This window comes from Falco rusticolus, chromosome 8 (assembly GCF_015220075.1).
Source record: "Falco rusticolus isolate bFalRus1 chromosome 8, bFalRus1.pri, whole genome shotgun sequence".
Lineage (NCBI taxonomy): Eukaryota > Metazoa > Chordata > Aves > Falconiformes > Falconidae > Falco > Falco rusticolus.
In genome coordinates this window covers 3,162,853-3,185,598 of record NC_051194.1, presented here as the reverse complement: position 1 = coordinate 3,185,598, position 22,746 = coordinate 3,162,853, and the positions used below count along the sequence as shown (strand labels likewise).

Genomic DNA, 22,746 nt, shown 5'->3' with positions numbered 1-22,746 from the left:
AGGAGAGAGCCTGAACTGGGCTCCATCGTGCCAGAGATGTGCTGATCCTCACAGCATCCATCCGCAGAATTCAATTCATTACATCTCTTTTCTTCGTTACCAGCTATGGTGGTTTTCTCAGCATCAGGAAGGACTGAGCCTGGTGTGCTGGGCAAAACTAGGCTCTGGCTGGGTTTATCTTGCTAGGGCAGAATATGACTACTGTGGGTCCATATCTTGATTAAGTAGCTGAGCAGCAGCTGGAAATTCCAAGCAGGTGGTGGACTGGACAGATGGAAACAACTAGTGACCTTTCCGGCCTGAGCCATCTCTGCTGGTCATCCAGAATCCCTGCCACTGCACAGCCACATTTGAACCTGCTTGTCCCCCTCCCCTGTGCTTGCCCTAGGGTACCCACAGCCTGCCTGTCCCGGCTGCTTCTCCCAGACGTTACGGATCCTCAAGGAAAACTTGCACCATTAGCTGGCCCATACTCTGTTTTGTGAAAATAACCAGTTTAAACCACTCAACCATTTTTGAGAAGTTTAAGGAGTTCAGCTCTGGGGGCCCCAGCATGGGAAGGATGTGGACCTGTTGGAACAAGTCCAGAGAAGGCCGCGGAGACGGTCAGAGGCTGGAGCCCCTTTCCGATGAGGACAGGCCGAGAGACTTGGGGTTGTTCAGCCTGGGGGAGAGAAGGCTCCAGGGGGACCTTACAGCGGCTTCCAGTGCCTACAGAGGGCTTATAAGAAAGATGGGGACAGACCTTTTACAAGGGCATGTAGTGATAGGATGAAGGGGATGGCTTTAAGCTGAAAGAGGGGAGGTTTAGACGAGATGTTAGGAAGAAATCCTTCCCCGTGAGGGCGGCGAGGCGCTGGCACGGGCTGCCCAGAGCAGCTGTGGGTGCCCCATCCCTGGCAGTGCCCGAGGCCAGGCTGGACGGGGCTGGGGGCAGCCTGGGCTGGTGGCCGGTGTCCCTGCCTGTGGCGGGAGGTTGGAACTGGGTGGTCTTTAAGGTTTCTTACAACCCAAACTGTTCTATGATCCTGTGATCTTGAGAGCCCAGGGAAGGAGGGAGCAGTGACGCTCGCGGGTGTGAGGGCTGTGGAGCAGGGCTGGCGGTGAGAGTGCTGGGCACATCCCGGCTCCGCTGCAGCCGGCGCAGCACAGGGGTCTGTGCCCGTGGTGCCTGCCCGTGGCTCCCGGGTCCCAGCCAGCAGCAGTGCCATGCTCGGGGTGAGGGGTGAAGCCATGCAGCCCTGCAACCCCCCACAAGTGCTTGTTTGCTGATGCCCACAGATACTTGGCTGGGCTGATGGTGGCAAATAGCTGCTTGTGTTCATTCTTAGAGACCAGAAGCAGCCCGTTTACACTGGTCAAGGTAGAAATTGTTTATTACGATACACAGATGCCCCATGGAGCACTGGACCTGTGTGAGCATCCCCGCTGTAATGTTTTCTGTGGTGGAAACAGCCTGTCCTCTGACCTGGGAACAGCAGGCAGCAAGGGCTTGCCTCTGAGCAACAAAACCTGCTTTGAGTTTATAAGTGTAAGAGGCATGAAGATGTGTTTAGATAGCGTGATGCTGAACAGCGAGGCGTCTGCGCTTATTTTATCATTCCATCAGCATGTTCTTCACTGATTATGAATTAATTCCTTGCAAGTTAACAAGCTGAAAACATTCTTGTTATTAAAGAGGGCCAAATCAAACGCTCCCAAACAAATACATCTTGGATCTATGGCTGATGAGTTTTTCAGCTGTTCAAACATGTTACATGATATGAGTGAAGCTGAGGCTGAATTAGACCTAGCTGTTCATGTAAAAATCACAAGCTGCAAATGAACAGCAGGGCAATTTTTTCTCACAGCTTCATTTTAGGCAGCTAGGTTCTTTTGGGAGGAAATGACAGTTTTGCATAGTTTAGCTATATAAAAGCGATTAACGAAAATAGTATTTACTGATGCCATTTGATGAAGGAATTGAATCAGAAGCATACTTTGAGATGCAAAGGGCTGATCCTCCTGTGTCTCCCACTTTCCTACCACAAACTGCTGTGCAAAACAGGCGTAGAGCTGTGCCCCACCAGCAGGAGTCCAGGGCAGAGCCGGCAGGGAGCCCAGCCCCACGGCTGGAACCTGGTGGTGTTGGTACCTGCAGCAAAACGCTAGTGACTTTCATTTATTCCCAGTGCAATTGGTATGAAACAGTATCAGACCCAGGGTGAAGGCTATATCCATTAGTGATATAGGACACAGCTTAAAAATAATCCTTTGGCTGACACGCAGATTTATATAACAAAGGGTGGGGCAGTTCCAGATTTTCCAGCAAACTGGTGTTAAACAAGCCTCCCTTGAGTGCTCGAGACCTAAAGCTTGTGATGGCAAGGAACATTTAGATGGACCTTGTATCTGAACTATGTGAGGCATTATTATTTGTTAAATCTGTTATGATGGATTCCCTTTTACTCCATTTCCATTATACCAATTTCACCTGGTAAAATAAAGGAAGGTGTAGCATTACCAAAACCCATGGGCTGCCCAAACAGAAGAGAGAACTGACACTTGGAGCATTTTGGTGATTTCTTATACAGTTGAGGGAGTCTTTAAAATGTAAACCGAAGTCACAAGCACAGATTGTTTCCCTCGAGACCATCTAGTGTAATCCTTCAGTTCATCTGGCACTCGACAGGATAATCTACAGCTCACAGCCAGTATAAAGCACAGCCCGACAGAGCAGATGACGCCGATGCCCAGCTCCATACGAGGAGATTTGCTGCCATCTTTTGGTAGATTCATGCTCCAGAAAGGAATGAAAAATTATCTCTGTGCAGGTATTAAACATCTCGTTCTTAGCCCACCTGCGGCATCGCCTCAGCCTCTACTGCAGAGGCAGCTTGTGAAAATTAATCTCAACCCATGGCACCCTTCCAAGGAGCCCCTGAGCACCCTGAGCGTGCCCGTGGGGCTGGAAGGGCTGAGTGTGGGGCCAGGGGTCTGGATGGTTTCTTCTTGGTCTTGCTGGTGGAGGGAAAAGGCTCAGAGACTGCCGGGAGTGAAAGCCCTGAAGGAGGAAAACCAGAAAAGTCAAAAGTGGGGTAAATAGCAAGTGCGCAAGATGGATTTTCAAAATAACACGGTCAGGGCTCAGCTGCTGCCTTGTTACTGCTGCTGCAGGTGCCAGCCGCATGTTTCCCTGTGCCCACAGCAGAGGGGACATCCCATGAGCCGTCTGGCCCCCCACCTCCGTCAGCACCTGCAACAGGACCAGGCAGGCAGCAGGCTGGTCATGCCACATGCTGGCTGCGATGGATCTCAGCCCGCGCGCGGCTCTGGCCACACTGCAAGTCCTTCGTGGTGTGAAAATCTCCTGAGCTAGAGAAAGGCTGTAGGGAACAGGCTGAAATCCCTGCATGCCTGCAGGCACTAAAAGAACTTTTAATGCTTGGAGGTAATAAAATAATGTATTTGAGAAGATGAGGCAGCAGCAGGGATGATGCCAGGGGAGGGAGCAAGGCAGGGAGGCAGAGCTCTATACGTTGCGCTCGTTATCATGTGATGTACCTTTGCAGAGGGCAGAGAGCTGGGGTCGCGCTCTGGCAGGGGGCAGGGTGAGGAATTGCTGCTTGGATGAAAGTGTGCCCTGTGGCTGAGCCAAAGGGATGGTGGGGATACCCCGTGCTCCTGCTCCCCACCGGGGACTGGCCTCTGTGCTGGCAGCCCCCTCTCCTCCCTTGCTCCTCTGGCGCTGGGGTGATGGGGCTCCATGTGCCCCAGCAGAAAGCTGCCCCGCTGTTTTTGCTGGGGTAGGTCTTTTCATGGGACTGGGAGTGAAGCCAGCCCTGAGTAGGCTCCAACAAGCCCCAGAACACAGGGGAAGAGGGAAGGCATGGGCTGCTGCGAGCGGGAGAGCTGAGAGGCTGCCCAAAGCTGACTCTTTACCCTGTGCTCTGGTTACAGAACCCATGCTTGTAGGGTTGCCTCGGAAGCTGGATCAACGAAATGACTGTGGTTAGAAGTCAGTCTCCAAATTTGAAAGAGACCTCGTTTCCATGGGTTCCTATCCTGGTGGCAGGCTGTGCACTTTGTTTTAGGGTTTATTTTATCAGGCACAATCACTTCAGCCTTTGCTGCCACCACTGCGTTTGCAAGGTCTGTGTGTGGCTATATGCAACCCTTTTCCCTGCCACCGCATCAGGAATGCCAAGAAACGCCAGAGACCTCACTTAACCTCTCACACCTCTTCAATTACATGTTCAACATGAAGTCCTTCACAAGGTTTGTTTAGTTTGAACCCTGATTCAGAGTTCACCGGTACCGTGTGTGTGCGTGCTCCAGTCGTGTTTCTGAGGAGGGTGACTCTGGCCTGGGCGGCCGGGGGTGCTGGGGCACCCAGTGGCTGTGGGCACAGGGAGTGCTGCCTTGGTGGGGAGATGCTGGGAAAGCAAAGGCATGAGTCAGGTGAGGGCACAAGCCGGGAAACCATCTCTCGCCATCCCTTCCCCCTGCGCGAGGGAGGAAGAGTAGGAAAGAAAGAATTATTTAATAAATAAATAATTAAAAAAAGCTAAATAAGACTTCACGTGGGTGGGATTGTGAGCTGTTAGCAATGATTTCTTTTTCTGACACAAGTCTCCCCTGGATGCCCAGGCCAGAAGGGTGACTATCAAGGCCACCAGCAGTTTTCTGGGTGGGATGATGCTCCTGTTTATCTTGGGGGTGATGCCCCGAGCACTCCAGGAGCCTCCACCAGCCAAGGGCTGGTTTTATATCTCACCCTGAAAGCGGCCCAGCCTCAGGCTCTGCTGCCTCTGATAGCACTGACCTTTGTCACCGGGGAAAATGTTATTCCCGACTCAGCTCCAAGTTCCCTGTAAGCTGTGTGGGCTGACTCTGGCTCTGAGCAGGAGCCGTGGGAGATGTAAAACCCCTTCTTCGGGGGAGCACCTCTGCACCCCGTGGGTGGTCCTCGCCTGGGGAGCCTACCTGCCCACAGCTCCTTGGGACCCTCGCCATCACTCGTGGCTTCATCTGCGCAAACTTGCCCCCCAAACTCCCCTCCTCCTCTCTCGCCACTCTTGACTCAACCGAGATACTGGGAATGAGAATTTTAACAAGCCGGGGAGATAGAATTGCGCTAAGCCTAGGTAATTCTAATTTAACTAATTGTATCTATGCAGGAGGTTTCTGCCGGAGGGGAGGATGAGTGCTGGTACCCAGGGGGGCTGGAGGCGTGGGGGTCGCTGCAGAGCTGGGAGTTGGGGCGTGCCGGGGGTACTGCGCCCCTGGGCTGGGAGCGGGGTCACCCCGGGGGTGCTATACCCCGAGGCTGGGAGCGAGGGCCCCACGGGGATGCTGTGCCCGGGCCTGGGAGCGGGGTCACCCCGCGGGTGCCGTGCCCCGGGGCCGGGAGCGGGGTCACCCCGCGGGTGCTATACCCCGGGGGTGGGAGCGGGGTCACTCCGTGGGCGCCGTGCCCGGGGCTGGGAGCGAGGTCATCCCGGGGGTGCCGTGCCCGGGGCTGGGATCCGGGGCACCCCGTGGGTGCTGCGCACCGGGGCCAGCGGGGTCTGGGCTCGCAGCTCCGGCAGCCGCTCGGGGAGGGCGGCCCAGCCCCGGTGCGGCGGCAAGGCCCGCCCCGCCGCCCGCCCCCTGCCCGCCCGTCCCCACCCGCCGGTCCCCGCCCGCCGTCACGCAGCAGCCGCTGCAGAGCCCGGGGAGGCGCCGGGCAGGGGCAGCAGCCGCCGGAGGAGGCCCAGGCGGCACCGGCAGTGCGGGGCGGGCTGCGGGCGCCGCGGCGGGACCGGTAGGGCGGGCGTTGGGGGGTGCATCGCCCCCGGGCCGCCCCCTGCGAGCCGTGGGGCTGGGGCGGGGGATGCGCGGCGGGCCGGGGCGGGGGGGTGCCGCGATCCACGGGCACGTCGGGGTGGGGGGGACTGGCCGCTTACATAATGCTTGGCCGTTACGGAACTGGGGCCTGTTTCCGAGGCGGGGGGGTCGGCAGGGTGGCGGTGACACGGCAGGGTGGCGGTGACACGGCAGGGTGGCGGTGACACGGCAGGGTGGCCGGGAGTTGGTGCTGCCCCGCAGCCGCCTCGCCCCGCCGTGCCGTCGCGGTGCCGAGCGTGCATGGCCATCCAGCCGGGCGCTGCCCCCGCCGGGGGGGTTAAAGGCGGGCGGGGGGCTGCAGGAAGGCTGGCGCCGGTGGGGATCGCCCTTGACGTTCCCGGGGTCGAAGGTGGCAGATGGCCGTGCCTGGCCGGGTCCGGCATGGCTGTGGCGCTGGCATCCATCCCTTCCACCACACCTGGACGCAGTCGAGTGGCGTTTTGGCAGGTTGGCAAATTCATCTTGACAAGGCCAGGCTGGACGGGGCTGGGGGCAACCTGGGCTGGTGGCCGGTGGCCCTGCCCGTGGCAAGGGGCTGGAACTGCGTGGTCCTTAAGGCCCCTTCCAGCCCAAACCGTTCTGTGGCTCTATAACTCTGTGCACCAAAAAAACGACTCCAGGCAGCCAAACTGATTTTTGTTTCGTTTTTTCCTGCTTGTTCTCACGATGTAGCTCTTCTCTTGGAGCAGGGGGGAATAATGTCAGTTTAAAAATCGTGAGGACTTGGTTTTCCACTCCCAAACCAAGCCAGGAGCACAGTGCGGCCGCAGCAGCGGTGCAGCTGCCTCCATTCTGCCTCGTCACAGCCCTCAACAGGAACGACTCTTGCTGGAGGGTGAAAGACTTATTCCATCTTCAGGCATTTTTTTAAAAAAAAATAAAAAAAATAGTAACAACATTTTCTGAAAGCAAAGTGGAGCTGACTCATCCCTACTGACCAGCGCAGGGCCGTTTCTCTGGGGGATATTACAGTGGGAGTATTTATAGTGGTACCGGTTAAAACATATCCCATCTCATTTCTCAGATGGTCTAGGAGGGTCAGAAGTGTGTTGCAGTTTGTTTTGTTCGGTGCACTGGATGGCTGAATAATCACCTGCCTCATGGCATTTCATCTACAAAATTTCGTCAGAATTCCTGCAGAAAAAGGCATTTGCACTATTGAAAAGACATCCCAGAGTAATGCCTCCACCCATCGCTCTCCGTTGAAGGTTCATGCTGAGCCACAGTCTGCACCTTTTCTTTTTTGGGGGTGCGATGGTGTGTGGGACATCGCTGTCGGTTGCCATGGCAGCGGGAGCGGTGTCCCCAGCCGGGGCTGTCTGTGGGATGCAGTCAGGAACACAGCTCAGGCCCTCTTGGCATTTGGCATCTGCTGCAGGTAGAGTAAAACCCATCCATCCGCCTCCGTCACTGAGCTCCAGTGCGGTGGGTGCTCGTCTTCTGTGTGAGGGGGGCAAGCTGTCAGACTGCGCTGGAAGACAACACGCCGTTTTAGTTAGTCATCCCCATTGATCTGGTGCTGGGTGTTCCTGCAGCGGGGCTGGGAGCGAGGGACATGTCCCTTCTTGAGCGCTCTGCTGGGGCGTGTGCCAGCCTTGCCCCCACGCTGTGCTGGTGGCGCAGGGTGGGACAGCAGTGCTGCTCACCCCCTCCTCTGCAGGTGTTTGAAAGAAACAGGTAATTAGCGCAAATGTTTAATTTAACATATAGGGTATGTAGTTCTTTGTTCTTCCCTTGCAGTTTTGGTAACTACAGTAGCTACAGCACGCTGCAATATCCCCCAACTTTGTTTAATTGATACTTATATGTGATAGTTTAATAAGGGGCTGCCATGCAGCATTGCCATTCTTAATTTATAGGCATACAATTAAGAGCAGGCTCTTTCTTTAATTCCATAAATATTAGTATAGACTAAATAATAATATTTACATTTGCTTTTAAGGGGTTTATCTCCTCTGTATATTTATTGGCTGCAGAGATACTGCATAAACCAATCTTTAGAAACAAAATCTGCTCCATCATGTACGTAGTTCAAAAGCAAAGCTGCGGTAGGAAGGCTGTGATCTGGCAAGTGTCAGAGGGATGCTGCATGGGTTTACTAATGCCTGCATGAAAGAGATTGTGGATTCCAGAGTCCTGTATTTTGGGTCATAATTAGGGCATGAATTACATGATGTCGGCACAGGAGCAAGTTAGGGCAAAAAGTCTTGTTAAATACTGTGTCCCACAATGCAGGGTATTTACAAATCCCATGCTTATACTGGCTTCTCAAAAGACTCGTGCATGTGCCGAGCTTGATGTTTGACCTCAGTGAGACTACTCATGTATTTACAGTTATGCGTGTCTCTAAATCTCATCACAATTAGGCTTCTGAACCTGACTCAAAGCAGACTGTAGTCATGACTTGAATGGATTTGTGATCTGGATCATAAAACCCAAACTGTGGAGCCAGCACCGTGCTCACCTGGCAGCCCGGGATGTTGGACGGTGGGACAGGGACATGGGTGCCGTGCGGACCTGGTGACCCCAGCAAGCCTGTCATGGTACACGGAGAGAACTGCGCCCTGTTTTTCCCCAGAGCAAAAGCACCTTCCTTCGTGGTCTGTTTATTGATACAACATATGTTGGTTGTGAAATGACACTGCACAGGCTGGGGTTCCAGAAAGGTGCTTAAAAGTTGCTTCATACCAAGGAATATTTTTTTCTTTAAAAAAATTAAGGACATAAATGAGAAATAATCAGTTGGGTTTTTGTTTTTTTTTTTTATCTTGAAGCAAGAGAGCCTCGTGTACTTTTTTCCTCTTGCAGACAGACTGTACCTGATCTCATGACCCGATGCAGTCGGTCCCTCCCAGCCCTCATGCCGGTGTCCCCGGCAGCTGTTATGTGTCAGCTCTGCAGTTACCGTCCTTTCAGGGGTGCTGCTTGTGGAGATGGGGAGCTGGACTGTTCATATCGGCTGTTACCATCAAGAAATGGTACACGGATTCAAATTTATTAGGAAAAAATATGGCTAGAGTAAGGTTAAATCCAACCTTTTTATTTTCTTAGCCTTGCATCTGATAGACTCCCATTGTGTTTCATGGGAATTTTGTTCTTATTGTGGACTTTGTTCTTATCTTAAATTTTTATATTACTCCTTTCCCTCATGTAAATATCATAAAGTTGATAAGTCAGTGTTAGGGAAACTTTAACTTAGGCACGTAAGAGAGTTACCGAGCAGAGGTAAGATTTCATTTGTCGGCAGCCAGTCCTTATATTTGCCAAGGGCACCCCCTGGGGATTTGCTGCTTGTTAGGCTAATTTTGATTTAATTGCCCAGAACTGCATCATAGGGTGAAAACTTTGCCATCTGTGACACTGGAAAATATTCAAATTTGGCCTGCTGGACGTGTTTGTCTTTAAATGAAATCATCATTAGGGTTGGCTCTTGGGTCCTGCAGCTCCAAAGGAAACTTCCTATTTTCTCCCTGTGGCAGTTCCAATGAGGCATTTGTGGAGGCTGTGCTTGCAGCAGCACCTGGAGGTAACTCCTCAGCTCAGGTTTTTTTCAGTCATGACCTGCGCTACAGTATTTCAAGGTATTTTCCAACTTAGAACGTGTTAGGTATGTTCTGCATGGCCTGCTTTGTGTGGGTATTGAGGTGCGTAGTCACTGAGCTATTTGCACAGTTGGACAAGGATAAAAGCACTGAATGCATTTCAGTCCCGACTAATCTGAGTTAATGTGCTGGGGTTCCACTGGTGAAAAGCAAGGGCACTTGGCCACGGCCATTCCTTGATCCTTTAAGAGTTTGAATCCCTGTTAAGCATGCTTGTCTTACAACCTGCACTTGCACAGGATGTAATCAGTTTTCCTTTCCATCTGTTAAACAAGAGGCTTCCAATTAGCCAGTGCAAACAGAAATAATTATTTTTGCTCTGGCTGACAACAGCAAGGTTAACCGCCAGGTACATAGTTCGTAGTCATTTCCACACTCAGCAATTTTAAACACCACACTCTGTGTGCATTACATGATTTGCCTTACAACCGACAGGGATTTGGCTTTCAATATTGTCCCCTAATTATAGTAATTGCCTAAGTGGAGATCTTGACGTCTCCCACTGTTCCACGGCCATGGCCCAGGCTCAGCAGCGGAGCAGCCTGTCACAGCTCGGCCACAGCCGGTGGGGATACACATGTGTCAGCGGGAGCAAAACTTGGCTTCGTGGGCTTGGATAAGGGAAACACATAACCTACAAAATCCAAACCAAAAGTACACAGTATTCAGTCTTCAAGAAAATATTTTGATTTTATGAAGTGACTCAAAAGGGCCTGTTGATAAAATAGATCTGGTGGATTCCGTAGTGTAGCTGGCAGAGCAGTCATTTTCTTCCAAAGCAATGCTTGTTTGATTTTCAAGTGTAGGGATTTTTAACGTTTTTAATTTTTGATGATGCCAAATGGAAATACCCATCAGAGGGTTCTCATGAGACCGAGCTGCTCTGGCCAGGAAGAAGTGTTTCCTGAACACATACAGCCCTCTGTGAATTCTGCCATCCCTCTCCCAAGTGCTGCCTTGGCTCTGACTTTAAGGGATGATCCCCAAGCAAGGCATGGTCCTCTGCTTCTAGTGACTTGAACAAGGAGCAGAGGAATTAGGTAAAGAAATCTTTTAATACTTGGTATTTTTTTTTGTGCATATGCTGTGGGGGTTTTTTTTGTTTGTTTGGGGTTTTTTTGTTTTTTGTTTTCCTAAAGGCTGGTTTTGTGTATAAACAGTAAATCCCTGCTTTCATGTTTGTACAAAAAAATGGAGGGAGACATTTAGGTCTAATATAAGCACCTGAAACTGCTTTGGAATATGAAATACTCCCCCCCCCCCCCCCCCCCCCCCGCCTTTTTTTTTTTTTTACATTAACTGTTTAGCTGCTTATGTATTTGGGGCTGCATCTTATTACTGAACTATAACTGGAAAGAGATGACATGCTTCCAGGTAGTCTCTGCCACTGAAACTACATCATAGTATGCACCTTCGTATCCTACTTTATTTGTGTTCTGAGAAGACCGTTTGCTTGTATTTAGCCACCAGATTTGTTTTGTTCCCTCTAGGATAGGGATTCTTCATTTATGCAATAGCTATATCCTGCTTTAACAGGCAACAACTTGTTGGATTGAGTGCCTGAGGCGTTGAGTGACTGCTGAAACTCCCTATCTGGCGTTCGTGGGGCGGTGTGCTTGCCCAGAGAACTGCACCCAAGCTGACAGCCAAAAGCCTGCTAAGAGCCCCCTCATGCTCAGAGCTAGCTGTTTTGTTTGTGGTTCAAAGGAATAGTTTTCTGCTGACATTGAGTAGGTTGGAGGAAGGATTGGCAGGATATTTTTTAAGCATTTGCATGCCTGTATAATAAACTGCTTATTACTTTTGCATAAGCGGAAAGTTTGGGAGTATGGAATTTTAGTGCAACGTCTGGTATCGAGAGGAACAGCTTTATAAGTGTGATTTATCGCCTTTGCTTTTTTAAAATTATGAAATCTTGTCTATAATGACAGAAGGTGTACGCCATTTCAGATTGTTTGACATTGCTTCCCTAGAACAAATGACCACACTTGGATAAGAATGTGGATGTGGTTGCTTTGTTCCTCTTGGGATCCTATTTTCTTCTCTGTATACGATAAGATGGTTTTCTCAGTGGCTGAGAAAATGGGATCCATTCCTGTCTCTTGCAGGAGGCCACTGAACTAAGAATGGTCAGGGCCTGCTGCAGATGGGAAAGTGAGGACCTACGTGGCAATGTGGGCATCCCTACCAAACAAAACGTGGTGGAGAAAGCTGCCCCTGCAGCGTGCACGCTGGTGCCTCGCTCTGGGCTTTGCAGGGAACTCTGGTCTAGGTTTGGCTGCTGCAGTGGGGTTGTGGCTGCCCTCCTGACTGCCTGACTTCACAGCATAGCATCCATTCAGCCTTAATTTTTCTCAGCAAGCTCATTTTTTTCCCAGTTGATGAACAGAAGAACACTTAAAGGTCAATGTCTAAGGAGACTTCTTAACCCATTAACAGCAGTAGTAAAGTCAAAGAGTGAAGCAGAAGAATGACTGTCCATTTTGCTAACACAAGTGTTAGCCGTTTGCTGCTCTGAATTAGGGGGAGAGAGATGCTCGTGGTGCTAGATGCTTGTCCCAGATAGATTTCCTGAGTGGATGACTTGGGGCCCTAATCTATGCATCAGAATGTGTAGATCCATGGAAAAAACGAGATAAACGTTTCCGAGAAATGCCTTTAAAAAAATGAAGTTGTTGATGCAGTTAACACTGATAAGGGAACAACAGTTAAGTCTTTGGAAAAGCATAGACAGTTTCTTTCTCTAAAACACATATTTGTTCAGCAACCTGTTCCTCATCCTCAGTGGCAAGTGCATGGTAATTGCTTCTCCTGGCTAATGAACAAAATCAAATCACACTATTTGCTATAGCTACTTTCTTCAGGCTGTATTTAATTAATAGATGGTGGATAGAAAATAAAACTGGCTGAAATGGGCATAAGTTTCTTGTTACATACATGAATTAAATTTCTGAACACTGTAATGTCCCTTTTTTTTTTTCCTACCCCTAGAAAATGGCTGTTCCACCTGCTTACGCTGATCTTGGCAAATCCGCCAGAGATGTTTTCACCAAGGGATATGGTAAATAAAGCAAAAATAAATTTGGTCTTTCACTATCTACTTACTTCGTGAAACTGTTGGGATTTTACTACTTTCCCCTGATAAATATTCCAATAATTTCCATTAAAATCCAGGGAATTTTCTATCACAGCTTCATATTGCCCTTGCGGTCTGGAAAGGGAGGGTAGCTTACTTTTCTTTGCAGAGAATTCTTCTGTTCCCCATAGGACTGCTGTCTGTTTGGAAATATAAAATTGTGTGTTTTATTTTGACTGTTTCCTTGTATCATGAATAAGATCACTGGTGTCAGTAGTCTGCTTATGAACAGAATGCTGCTCAGTGTGAATGAAGATATTATTAACTAATTTGGTCCCAATTATATTGCTGAGGTCAGTAGGATTAATCAGTCAAGTGCTATCTTAAGTAAGTATAAACTGCATAATCTGCTTCATAAAAACACATGGTTTGACAACTGTACCCTTAGTTAATTTTTTTAGTAGTTCAAGGTGATTTAGAAGGGAGTTTTATGAAGTAACTTGGAAATGCTTTTCAAATTAAATATAAATTTTTTACTTCTAGGTTTTGGATTAATAAAACTTGACTTGAAAACAAAATCTGAAAATGGACTGGTGAGTTTGGAAACAAATATTTTGGAAACAAATCCAAAACACTGCAGTGTTCTTGTGTTTATTGTATATTGCTTTTTAAAAGTTAAATATGTATCACTTACTCCCCCCTTATCATTTTTTAGCTGTATTATAATCTTGCAAGTTACTTTGCGTTTATTTGTTCTATAATATACAAGACTCTGCACAAATCAGAGTAGAAAATACAGCGAAGGGCTCCTTTGCAGCCGTGGTAATTGCTTACTATGAAAATGACGTTATTTGAGGCCACCGCCGTGGCCTGTGCTTGGAGGAAGTGTCAGTGTCTCCCTCTTGCTTCACTGGATTGAACGAGCAGAAATACGAATATGCTGGTTTCTAAATGTGCTGCACTTTTTTCTTAAGTCACTGAACAAGGATAGCTGCAATGTAACTGTGTATTAAAGTGTATTCAGAATACCTCTGCAAAGCGTTTGCAGACTTGCATGCTGATGCACAGATCCAGCTGGTATAGCACCATAGTCTGTGTGACGCTGGTGGCCAGAGTTGTCCACCTTCCTGTCCCGTATCCATTCCCTGCTTTTTCTCCCTGACGTTGACATTTTGGGGGGGCAAGAGTGCGTTGATGTTAATGACTAGCAAACTTAAATCTTCTGAGAACTCTGCAGTATTGAAAAATACCCCAAATTGTAATGACTGATATATTCTACAAGTGTAAGTATTTGCCTGCATGTAAATATATATCTATTTGCAAATATATACACGTGTATATATATAAAATGTGTGTGTGTATATGTATATATATATATTTTTTTTTTCCTTTTAGGAGTTTACAAGCTCAGGTTCAGCAAACTCAGAAACGAGCAAAGTTAGTGGTAGTTTGGAAACAAAATACAAATGGGTGGAATATGGATTGATGTTCACAGAAAAGTGGAACACTGACAACACGCTAGGCACTGAGATTACTCTTGAAGATCAGGTAATTATTGGCTCAGAAGAGGTAATTTGCAAATTCACTTAATGGCAAACTCCAATTATAAATCCAACCAGTGAATTTCTTTTCTGTTCAGCTTGCACGTGGCCTGAAGCTGACCTTTGACTCCTCCTTCTCTCCTAATACTGGGTAAGAAGTGAGTAAGCTTAAGTGACAAAAAAAGGCATTTTTTTTTTTTTATTTTAAGTTTCCCGGAATGCTGTCTTACTTATTTACTCCTGTCCTAAGATATCAAGAGGGTTAATAATCAGCCTGTGTATGATGAAATCATGTACATCTGATTTAAATCTTAGTATTAACAATCCCCTTTTAATCCTAAGCTATAGCAAGCAGACTTTCACATACAGAAACTTGAAAATTTCAATCAGAATTAGGGTGTGAAGAAAAGGTTTTGTTTGCACTCCTGTTGTGTATTTCTGGCTGTGTCAAAGGATGAGCTACTGTCTGAATAAAAGCACTAAACAAGTCAGCTGTAATGCAGAGCTTAACAAGCTTGGGGAGCCAGGTGGTCATGGCTCTAATAGTTCAAAACAGTAATTGGGCTCTTCTCCCGAGCTGAATTTATCATTGAATTCTTGCTGGCCGCAGCGTGCCTTGGTGGTATGTAAGTATTTCTGACAGGGCGACTGGACGCCACGCTTTATGTGGGCCAGAGGGATTAAGCAGCAGCTGTAGGTCTAGATGTTGGTTTATTTTTTTCCCCTGATTATCTTTTTGCAAGCAGTGCTGCCAGTGAGTCAAAATATTCTGCACATTAGCTTCCCAGAGCAGCACGCTGCACTGCAGGCTGCTGGGGTTACAGTCCCAGTGGAGGTTTCACCCTCTCTTAGATTTCGTGTCCTGGATTGTCAACTGGTTCCAGTGCACTTGTAATTCTAGATTAACTACATATTTTTGTGTGTTTGTTAACCAGAATGATCTCTAGTGTTTGTTGATAATTATTTCTTAACTGGTAGGATTCTTAACGAAATAAAAAAGAAAAAAGGTTGATTTGCAATTTCAGATTAGCCTGACTTTTTCCGAAAGATTTCAGTAAAAGATTTGGTCAAAGGCAGAAGACACTTGGAAGGTAAAAAGAGAAGAAAGACATCTTAAATAAGAGTAGCTGAATATATTGGACGCAACTGTCTTGCCTTGCGAGGGTCTGCACCCTTGATGTAAACCGACCTGAAGACACTTGAGAAAACACTGTTCTGGCCAGTAGTATAAAAAGAAACAAGTGACTCCGGAAAGTTTATTTCTGTATTAACCTGGCAGCCTTGCTAATGGCTGTAACCATTACACTTCGTAAAGCATCCGAAGGAGAAAAGAGGATGTCAGAGCCACTGAAGCAGACTACTTCCTTAGCAGCAGAGACTTTCCCTCAGGAAGCTGGAGACAAAGTAGTGATTTCTTGACATCTGTCACAGTAAATGAAATTACCGAGTTCATTAGGATTGTTTAAAAGTTGTTTGGCACAGGCCAACCACTGTTGGTTTTCTACGGCAAACCTGAAACTTTCCATTCCTTACCCGCACCTGCCAACCTTCCAAAACCATCAGATTAGTTGGAGATGAGGATTTGTTTTTGTCACCTCCCGTCTGGTTTATTGTGCTGCTGCTTTTCAGAGCGCAGCCCAGGAGTGTTTTTTGGGGCACTGTGCCACATTTTATTGCTTGATTGCAAATAATTCACTGTAGCTGAATTAGGGTTCTGCAGACGTGAAAGGTAAGGTGACATACCATGTTGCTCTCTGGAGGTTAGACTTTGTTTTCAAGAACTGTTACACTGAATTAAAGCAACTGATTTGATTGAATTGCTACCTATGAATGTAGCTTTTCAAAGATAAGAGATTCTTTCTTTTCTCTGTAGGAAAAAGAGTGCTAAAGTTAAGACAGGGTACAAAAGGGAACACATCAACATCGGCTGTGACATGGATTTCGATATTGCTGGTCCTTCGATACGTGGAGCCCTGGTGGTTGGCTACGAGGGGTGGCTGGCAGGTTACCAAATGACTTTTGAGACAACAAAGTCTAGAGTAACCCAGAGCAACTTTGCTGTTGGCTATAAGACTGATGAATTCCAGCTTCATACTAATGTGTAAGTATTGGCAGACGGGCATTACAAAGGAATTTGAAAGGGTTTTGCTGCTTACTAGCACAATGAAAGGGACAGAGGTTCAGCAGTGGTGCAAGAGGGAATGGTGGATTTGAAATTACTTCTGCATTTAAGATGGGAAGCTGCATTTTCTTAGCTCCATTAGCTTTTCTTTGAAATATGTGGGTGAGGGAGTGCACAATGGAAGGAACTGGAACACACTAAGCACCCAAGCATCCAGTGTCTGTCTTTCTAACAGATAAGGGTTGTTAGAATCTATTAGCTGAATAATAGAAGAGGTGGGTTATCAAAATATTCTTTGTGAAATAAAAGCAATACTTTCCATTTGCACAGGTCAAACTCAAACAAAAATGGTGGTTTTATCTGTAGATGAGTTAATCAGAGGATGAATGAGAATAAGCAAAAGGGAATGATTGGAAGAAATAAGAACTGGGTTTGTTTTAATACTAGAAGGCATATGGTTATAGTGTTACAACTAAATAATCAATTTACACAAGCATTTGTCCTTTCTGAACGTATGAACAGTGGGAAACCAGGACCAAATTCCATGAAAACCTTTATTTCTCTGTCTCCTGTTCCTCTTAAAAAAGCAATGTATGCCTTTGGGGAAGACAGATTTTAAAGATTAGACAAACCCTAATCCATTCCCCCCGCCCCTGCCCCCCTGCCCCTGCCCCCCGTGTCCCCCCCCTCTTTCCCATTCCATTGGGTAATTGGATATTTTGCATGTAGCAGAGCTATTGCAGGCTGTTCCCATTTGGGGGCTGAACAACTGTTCTGCCTTCCTGGAGCTGCTTCTTCAAAGGCTTTCTGTTCTGTTTCATGCTGTTTTGCAGACATGTGGTTTAGGAAGCTCACACTGCCTTACAGAACAATTGGACTTTCACAGCCCAGACAGTATGTTTGAAGGATTGCCAAAGCAAGAAAATGTGGGCAGAATTTCATCAAAATTGTTTAATCAAAACAATATTCGGGGTCCCCCCTTCACTCAGGAGTTATTTCTTCAAGCGTAATGACTTTCAACTTTGTTACACTGTAGACGTTCAAAACAGTGGATTATTGGCTTTTGCTATAAAATGCTGTAATTGTTATTACTCTTGATTGAAGCAACAGCCGAATTTAACTTTATAACAGCGGCAGGAGCTCAGATCTTACTGTATGGCTCCTTGGATTGCTGAGGGTCTGTTTCTTAGGTTGCTATTACTGTATGTGGATGATAAATAAACTTCAGGAGGACACCTTCTCTATTTAATACTCGTACTCCACCAATTGACAGGCAAAACCATAAATGTGTGATATGAATAGAAATCTTATTTATTGATATTAATAGATCAGTTAGGTATTTGACGTTTCAGCTTTGAAATGTGTCAGTGTTTATATAATCCCGGAAGCAGCTGTGTAGGGAACGCCCGTCGCTAGCCTGCTGGGTTACGTCTGGACAGCTCAGTGTTTCACGGGAACGCTGTGGCAGGGTTGATAATTTAACTAGGTGGGGCCTGAAGCATTGTAGTTTGTTCCTGACATTACACAGACCAGCTGGGGACTTCAGCAAGTTGCTTTCCTTGATGGTGCCTTGATATATTAATTTTCATAGGGGGATAATGTTTTTGGGTTTTTTTTTTAAATCTACATCTGAAAAGTGCTATTATTACTATTAGAATTAAAAAGAGGTTTGGCTTTATTATTATTTTTTAATAATAATAACAATTAAAGGGAGGTAGGGCTGGATAATTTCTAGTTTTAAATATGCCTTTCCTAATTTTTTAAGCATAGCTCAGACCGCCCCCCCTAATGTTGCAGGTCAAGACAGAGCTGTGTGGGAACCTTGCACAAAATCTGCCTGTATAACCAGCTCTCCTCAGTCCTTTTTAATCCCTCCTTTTCTTGAGAGCCAAGCACATGCAGTTATGTGTCAGCTTCAGTCTTATCTGAAGTAAGTATTGTAGTGTTTTTCTGGAAGAATTGCTCTAACAATTTAAAAGCCTGCTGCTATTGCTTGAACTTTTAAATAGGCATATCACTACTGTTTCTGCAACTGTTGTGAACTCAGGAATATCAGGCCAAAGGGGTGAAAATGGAAAGATTCTGAATCTGCCCCTTTTTTTAATCACTGAAGGTTTGGTATACTCTTAATAATTGGAAGCAGATTATTTCATAGTTTAGAAATATTCACAAGTATTTTATTTGTAGAAGCCTTCCTGTGGTTAAAGCCCATTTTGTGCAGTAGTTTATATCCTCTTTTAAGAAAATAAACAAAAATGGATATTCAGATGCTCACTGGTTTACAAGGAGTGTAAGGCTTTTAGAAGTCTTTTGCTCTTATTTTTATGATCTGCATGCTCTAACGTTTTGCATTTTATTTACCAGACTTTATTCCCTGTGTGACATTGGTGTCAGTAGTAACTGGAAGCTGTACTACTCGGTAGCAGTGCTAGAAGGCTGTCTTCGTTCAGCTGTTGGCCAGTGCTCTCTGCAAAGTAAAACTAGTTTCATTTCGGTTTCTAGTACAGACATCAACAGTCCAGATGTACCATAAGGACAATTGCAAATGGTATTCATTTGCAAAAGCCAATAGACTTGGACATTAAATTGGCATCTTCCCTTCTGGTACGGTCCATCTGTGTCTGGTAAAAGCATGCTGACGAGGCAGTCTTAGGATGACTGCTGAGGCTCTGTGAGCAGGGTGCAGCCCTTTCAGGGCACTTGGGAGACGATGTCTGGGAAAAATAATTATTTCAGAGGTATGCTCGGAAGAATAAATCTCTTCACTACAAAGACTGCCATTCTACAAAGGAGGGAGATTTGGAAGCTGTCATCACTGGTCTATTTTTGACAGTTTGTCATGGCTTTTTTTCAGCTTCATAAGTTGTTTGTTGAAATACAGTGACCATCAATGAATTTAAGTATTTAAAAACGACTTCATAACCAGTCTGGCCTAATGTCTCTATCTTAGTTGGTACAGAGATATTAAATGAGGTGTAAGTGAATGTTCTACAAATACAGATCTTACTGGAAAAAAAGAGATTACTGTTTTGGGGTGCAGTCTAAAACTAGACTAATGCATTCCTTCCAGGAATGATGGAACGGAGTTTGGAGGCTCCATTTACCAGAAGGTGAATGATAAACTGGAAACTGCCGTTAATCTTGCTTGGACAGCCGGTAATAGCAACACTCGCTTTGGAATAGCAGCCAAGTATCAGATTGACCCAGATGCCTCTTTTTCTGTGAGTGCTATGCATGTACATTTATAAGTGACTTAAGAATGGGCTCTCATACTGGAAATGTGAAGCAATTTTAAATCATGAAGTGTGGTTTTGATGCAGTTCAGTTTTCGATTGTGCGCAGTTGGCATGTGTATCTATTTGTCTTGTGTATGGCAGCACGAAAGCGCAACTATTGGATTTTCTTTAAAAGCAACACAGAATGTTTTATGGTTGGGCACTGTTTTGAAAATTTTTTCATGTAAGTCTTGAAAAAATAAAACCCGACTTTAATAAACACATTATTTTCTATAGTGACTGTAAATTTGTTGAGATTCTGGATTTGTGTTACGGCAGAATTAACTCTAGGTTTTTTTGGGATCTAAAACATGAAATCCTTTACATGCTGAAAAGGTGTTACTCAATTTTCAAGTGGGAAGGACTTTGAAGAAAGATACTGAGTTATTTACATATGGTATTTTTTCCCTTTAAGGCTAAAGTGAACAACTCCAGTCTGATTGGATTAGGCTACACTCAGACTTTAAAGCCAGGTAGGTCTATGCAGAAGAAATTCAGGATCAATGAAGTGATACTTTTTTATCTTGAAATACATAAGAGTTTTTCTGTTGACAAAATGTGACTGATTTCGTAAGTTTGCTGCTGCTCTGCTTGGCAAGCCAGTGATGAACTTTTCCAGGGACTGCTCTGTCCATTTTGGATGTCTGCTGGAAGCAGAATTACCAGACCACCATCCACTGACCAGTCAGATACTCTTTTATGTTGGCACAAAATTTATCTACAATTGGGTGTTTCACAGATAAGTAAATGCATTTTTAGTACTTTCAGAGGCTTCCTGTTACTGAGTTTGTTTTGCTTAAAAATGTGACTTTCTCAAGGTCCCCTGGTCCAGGACGAGGACAGTCTTACTGCTGTAAAATTATTTTGATATAAATCTGTTGCCAGAATACCAAGCAGACTGAAATGAGGTACTACAGTAGACAGGGCTTGGGCCTTTTCATACCTAGATTTTAAAGTGTTTTAGAAAGGTGGGTATGTATCAAGGTCCCAGTTTTTCATAACACTGGATCTAATCAGTAGACCAGCAGCAGTGAACGGACTCAGCTTTAATTATTTGGAGTGATAAAAAGCAGAATCTATCACCATGGTTTATTATAACTTCTGTAATTCAGAAAGATTTGTTATCTGCACATTGTTTTAAAACACCCAATCCTTACAAGGCTAGCCGCCAAATGACATTACCCTTGTTAGCCAGTAAATTAAAGCAGTTAACACAGACTGCATTTACTGAACATAAAGCTCAGTCCAGGTGTTAAGAGTTGTCTTTTCTTTCACTTTTCTCTATTTCACAGGTATCAAACTGACGTTGTCAGCTTTGTTGGATGGCAAGAACGTCAACGCAGGTGGTCACAAACTTGGTCTAGGATTGGAATTTGAAGCATAAGGAGTGATTCTGCAATCACTAATTTGAAAATACAGCATAGCTACCTTCAGAATATAGTGTACCTTTCAATGTTTTGTCTGGGATGCAAGTATTGCTCAGTATCAGTCCTGTTAGTCCTGGTTAAAGACAGCTAAGCTTTAAAAATGATGTTGTTAAAGAAATGGAGACAAAAGCATTAAAAAATTCCCAATTCCAGGCTTTTTTTCTTTTCTTTTGAATGTTACTGCCCATCATATCTGTCAGCTGCCATGTGGTAGGAAGGAGGAAGGTATTGATTACCTTTACTAACACATTGACTGCACAAGGAATACGTTGATGTGGTAAGAAACTGAGTTGTTCAGAATTGCAGATCACTATATTGTACTGTAAATTTTATAAGCAGAATGTTCCAACCTTAAGGTTTCAATTCATGATGGGATGTGCAAGCTTGTCTGAAAAAGGGATTTTTTTTTTTAATTTTTCTTTTTCTTAGATAGGTATTTCATCAATGGTTTGTCGTCTTTGGTTATCTTACACCTACAGCTGTCTCCAGAATGCTTTAGGTTGTCCACCTTGTCTAAGTGCGTTGCAGAGGAGGTTTGATGTGACTCAGCCAATCCTGCCTGTCCTGTGTTGTGGTTCCTTTCCCTTGCACTGACTGGAATGCTTGTAAGACAGGACCATAATCAGGGAAGAGTCTTTGTAACTGCAATCACATAGTTGTATCACTAAATTTCAAATGGAGTTTTGTTTTATTACCACTTTTTTTTAGCGACTAAATGGGTACATTTTTAGACAGTCTTCCATTTTGTGTGGAACTAGACCCCAAAATGCTGTACTTGACACTGCTAAAAATGGATAAAAAACCCAAACCCAACTTGAATAAAATATTGAAACGCCACCTTTTACTTTGTCTTTGTATTAATTGTGAAAACAATTTCATATTAATTCTTGGTTCCAGAAGCAGACTGGCAGCATCTTAGTGCATGTTTTGTACCACACAAATAAAAAACTTTGGAGATACAAGTTCCAGACATGGCCACGTTCTTAATGCTCGCTAAGCTCTGACAACTGCACATCTGCATGTGTTTAGCTCACAAAGGAAACAAGATAACATGACTTGTTTATCTTTCACTGCAGAATTCACTAAGCTGAATTATCGTTCTGTAAATGAATAGGCGCGAGCAATGAACAGCTATCAGTTGGGATAAACTTCAGTGGCTTTTCATTAAGACTGTTATTTTCTCGTATGTAAGCAGTCAATGTGGGTGGCATGCAGACAGCAAGAGGCTGTGGTACAGGAGGATGTGCCTGGTGAGGCAATGGCGTTACGACATTGTGAGGCTGTGTATCTGCCTCAGCAACAGCTGCAGATTGTGCAACGCTGGCCACCTTCCCTTGAACCACAAGCTATTCCTGAGTACTTCCTACTATGCCTTAGATATTTAACCTAAGGTCTAGGGAAAAGTAGGCAATTAGCCTTCACTGATCAAAACGCACCATGTACAACCAGCTTGCAGTAATGTGGCACATGCTCACAACAGGTTTACGTTCCTGTATGCTGTGTGCATCCTGTGCTCCCTCAGCATCCCCGTGAGCCTTTGAAGCCATTGCTCTGGGTTTTCTCATGCTTGAGGCATCTTGTGTTTCGGAAATTGTGCTCTGGTGATCAGCTTCAAGCCCTCTCCTGGAGCCTGAAACGCCTCACTGAGGGTAAGAACGAGCAAGCTTTTTTCCTAGATCTAATTCTGCCAAATAGCATTCTGTGAGCCCCACAGCATGAAGCCGTCACGCAGCATGCAGACGCTGGTGAACAGTTTCCCAGGGCAATGGCTCTGTGGGGAGGCTTCAAGCCTTAACACCAATTTCCGTCTCAAGGAAGGAGACGGAAACCGCCCC

The 22,746-nt window shown here is 45.7% G+C and overlaps 1 protein-coding gene across 2 annotated transcripts; it reads left to right on the top strand.

Annotated features, from left to right (window-relative positions):
• The first annotated feature begins 5,651 nt into the window (after positions 1–5,651).
• Positions 5,652–21,748, top strand: VDAC1 (voltage dependent anion channel 1). 2 transcript variants are annotated; one of them, XM_037397770.1, is made up of 9 exons: positions 5,652–5,785; positions 12,462–12,531; positions 13,090–13,139; positions 13,942–14,094; positions 14,186–14,238; positions 15,961–16,188; positions 19,280–19,430; positions 19,900–19,957; positions 20,777–21,748. In XM_037397770.1, exons 2-9 carry the CDS (start codon positions 12,465–12,467, stop codon positions 20,866–20,868), a joined length of 852 nt encoding a protein of 283 aa, XP_037253667.1. In that variant the 5' UTR covers positions 5,652–5,785; positions 12,462–12,464; the 3' UTR covers positions 20,869–21,748. The 2 variants fall into 2 exon arrangements, with proteins under 2 accessions (XP_037253667.1, XP_037253668.1); XM_037397771.1 differs by lacking the exons at positions 5,652–5,785; positions 19,900–19,957; positions 20,777–21,748 and adding exons at positions 8,235–8,411; positions 18,007–18,139 and having other exon boundaries at positions 19,280–19,394.
• The last annotated feature ends 998 nt before the right edge of the window (positions 21,749–22,746 follow it).

Coding starts and splice junctions, on each gene's coding strand:
- VDAC1 (XM_037397770.1), top strand. CDS start 12,465: ATGGCTGTTCCACCTGCTTACGCTGATCTTGGCAAATCCGCCAGAGAT. Junction 13,140..13,941: donor CAAAATCTGAAAATGGACTG/GTGAGTTTGGAA, acceptor TTTTCCTTTTAG/GAGTTTACAAGCTCAGGTTC. Junction 16,189..19,279: donor TTCCAGCTTCATACTAATGT/GTAAGTATTGGC, acceptor CATTCCTTCCAG/GAATGATGGAACGGAGTTTG.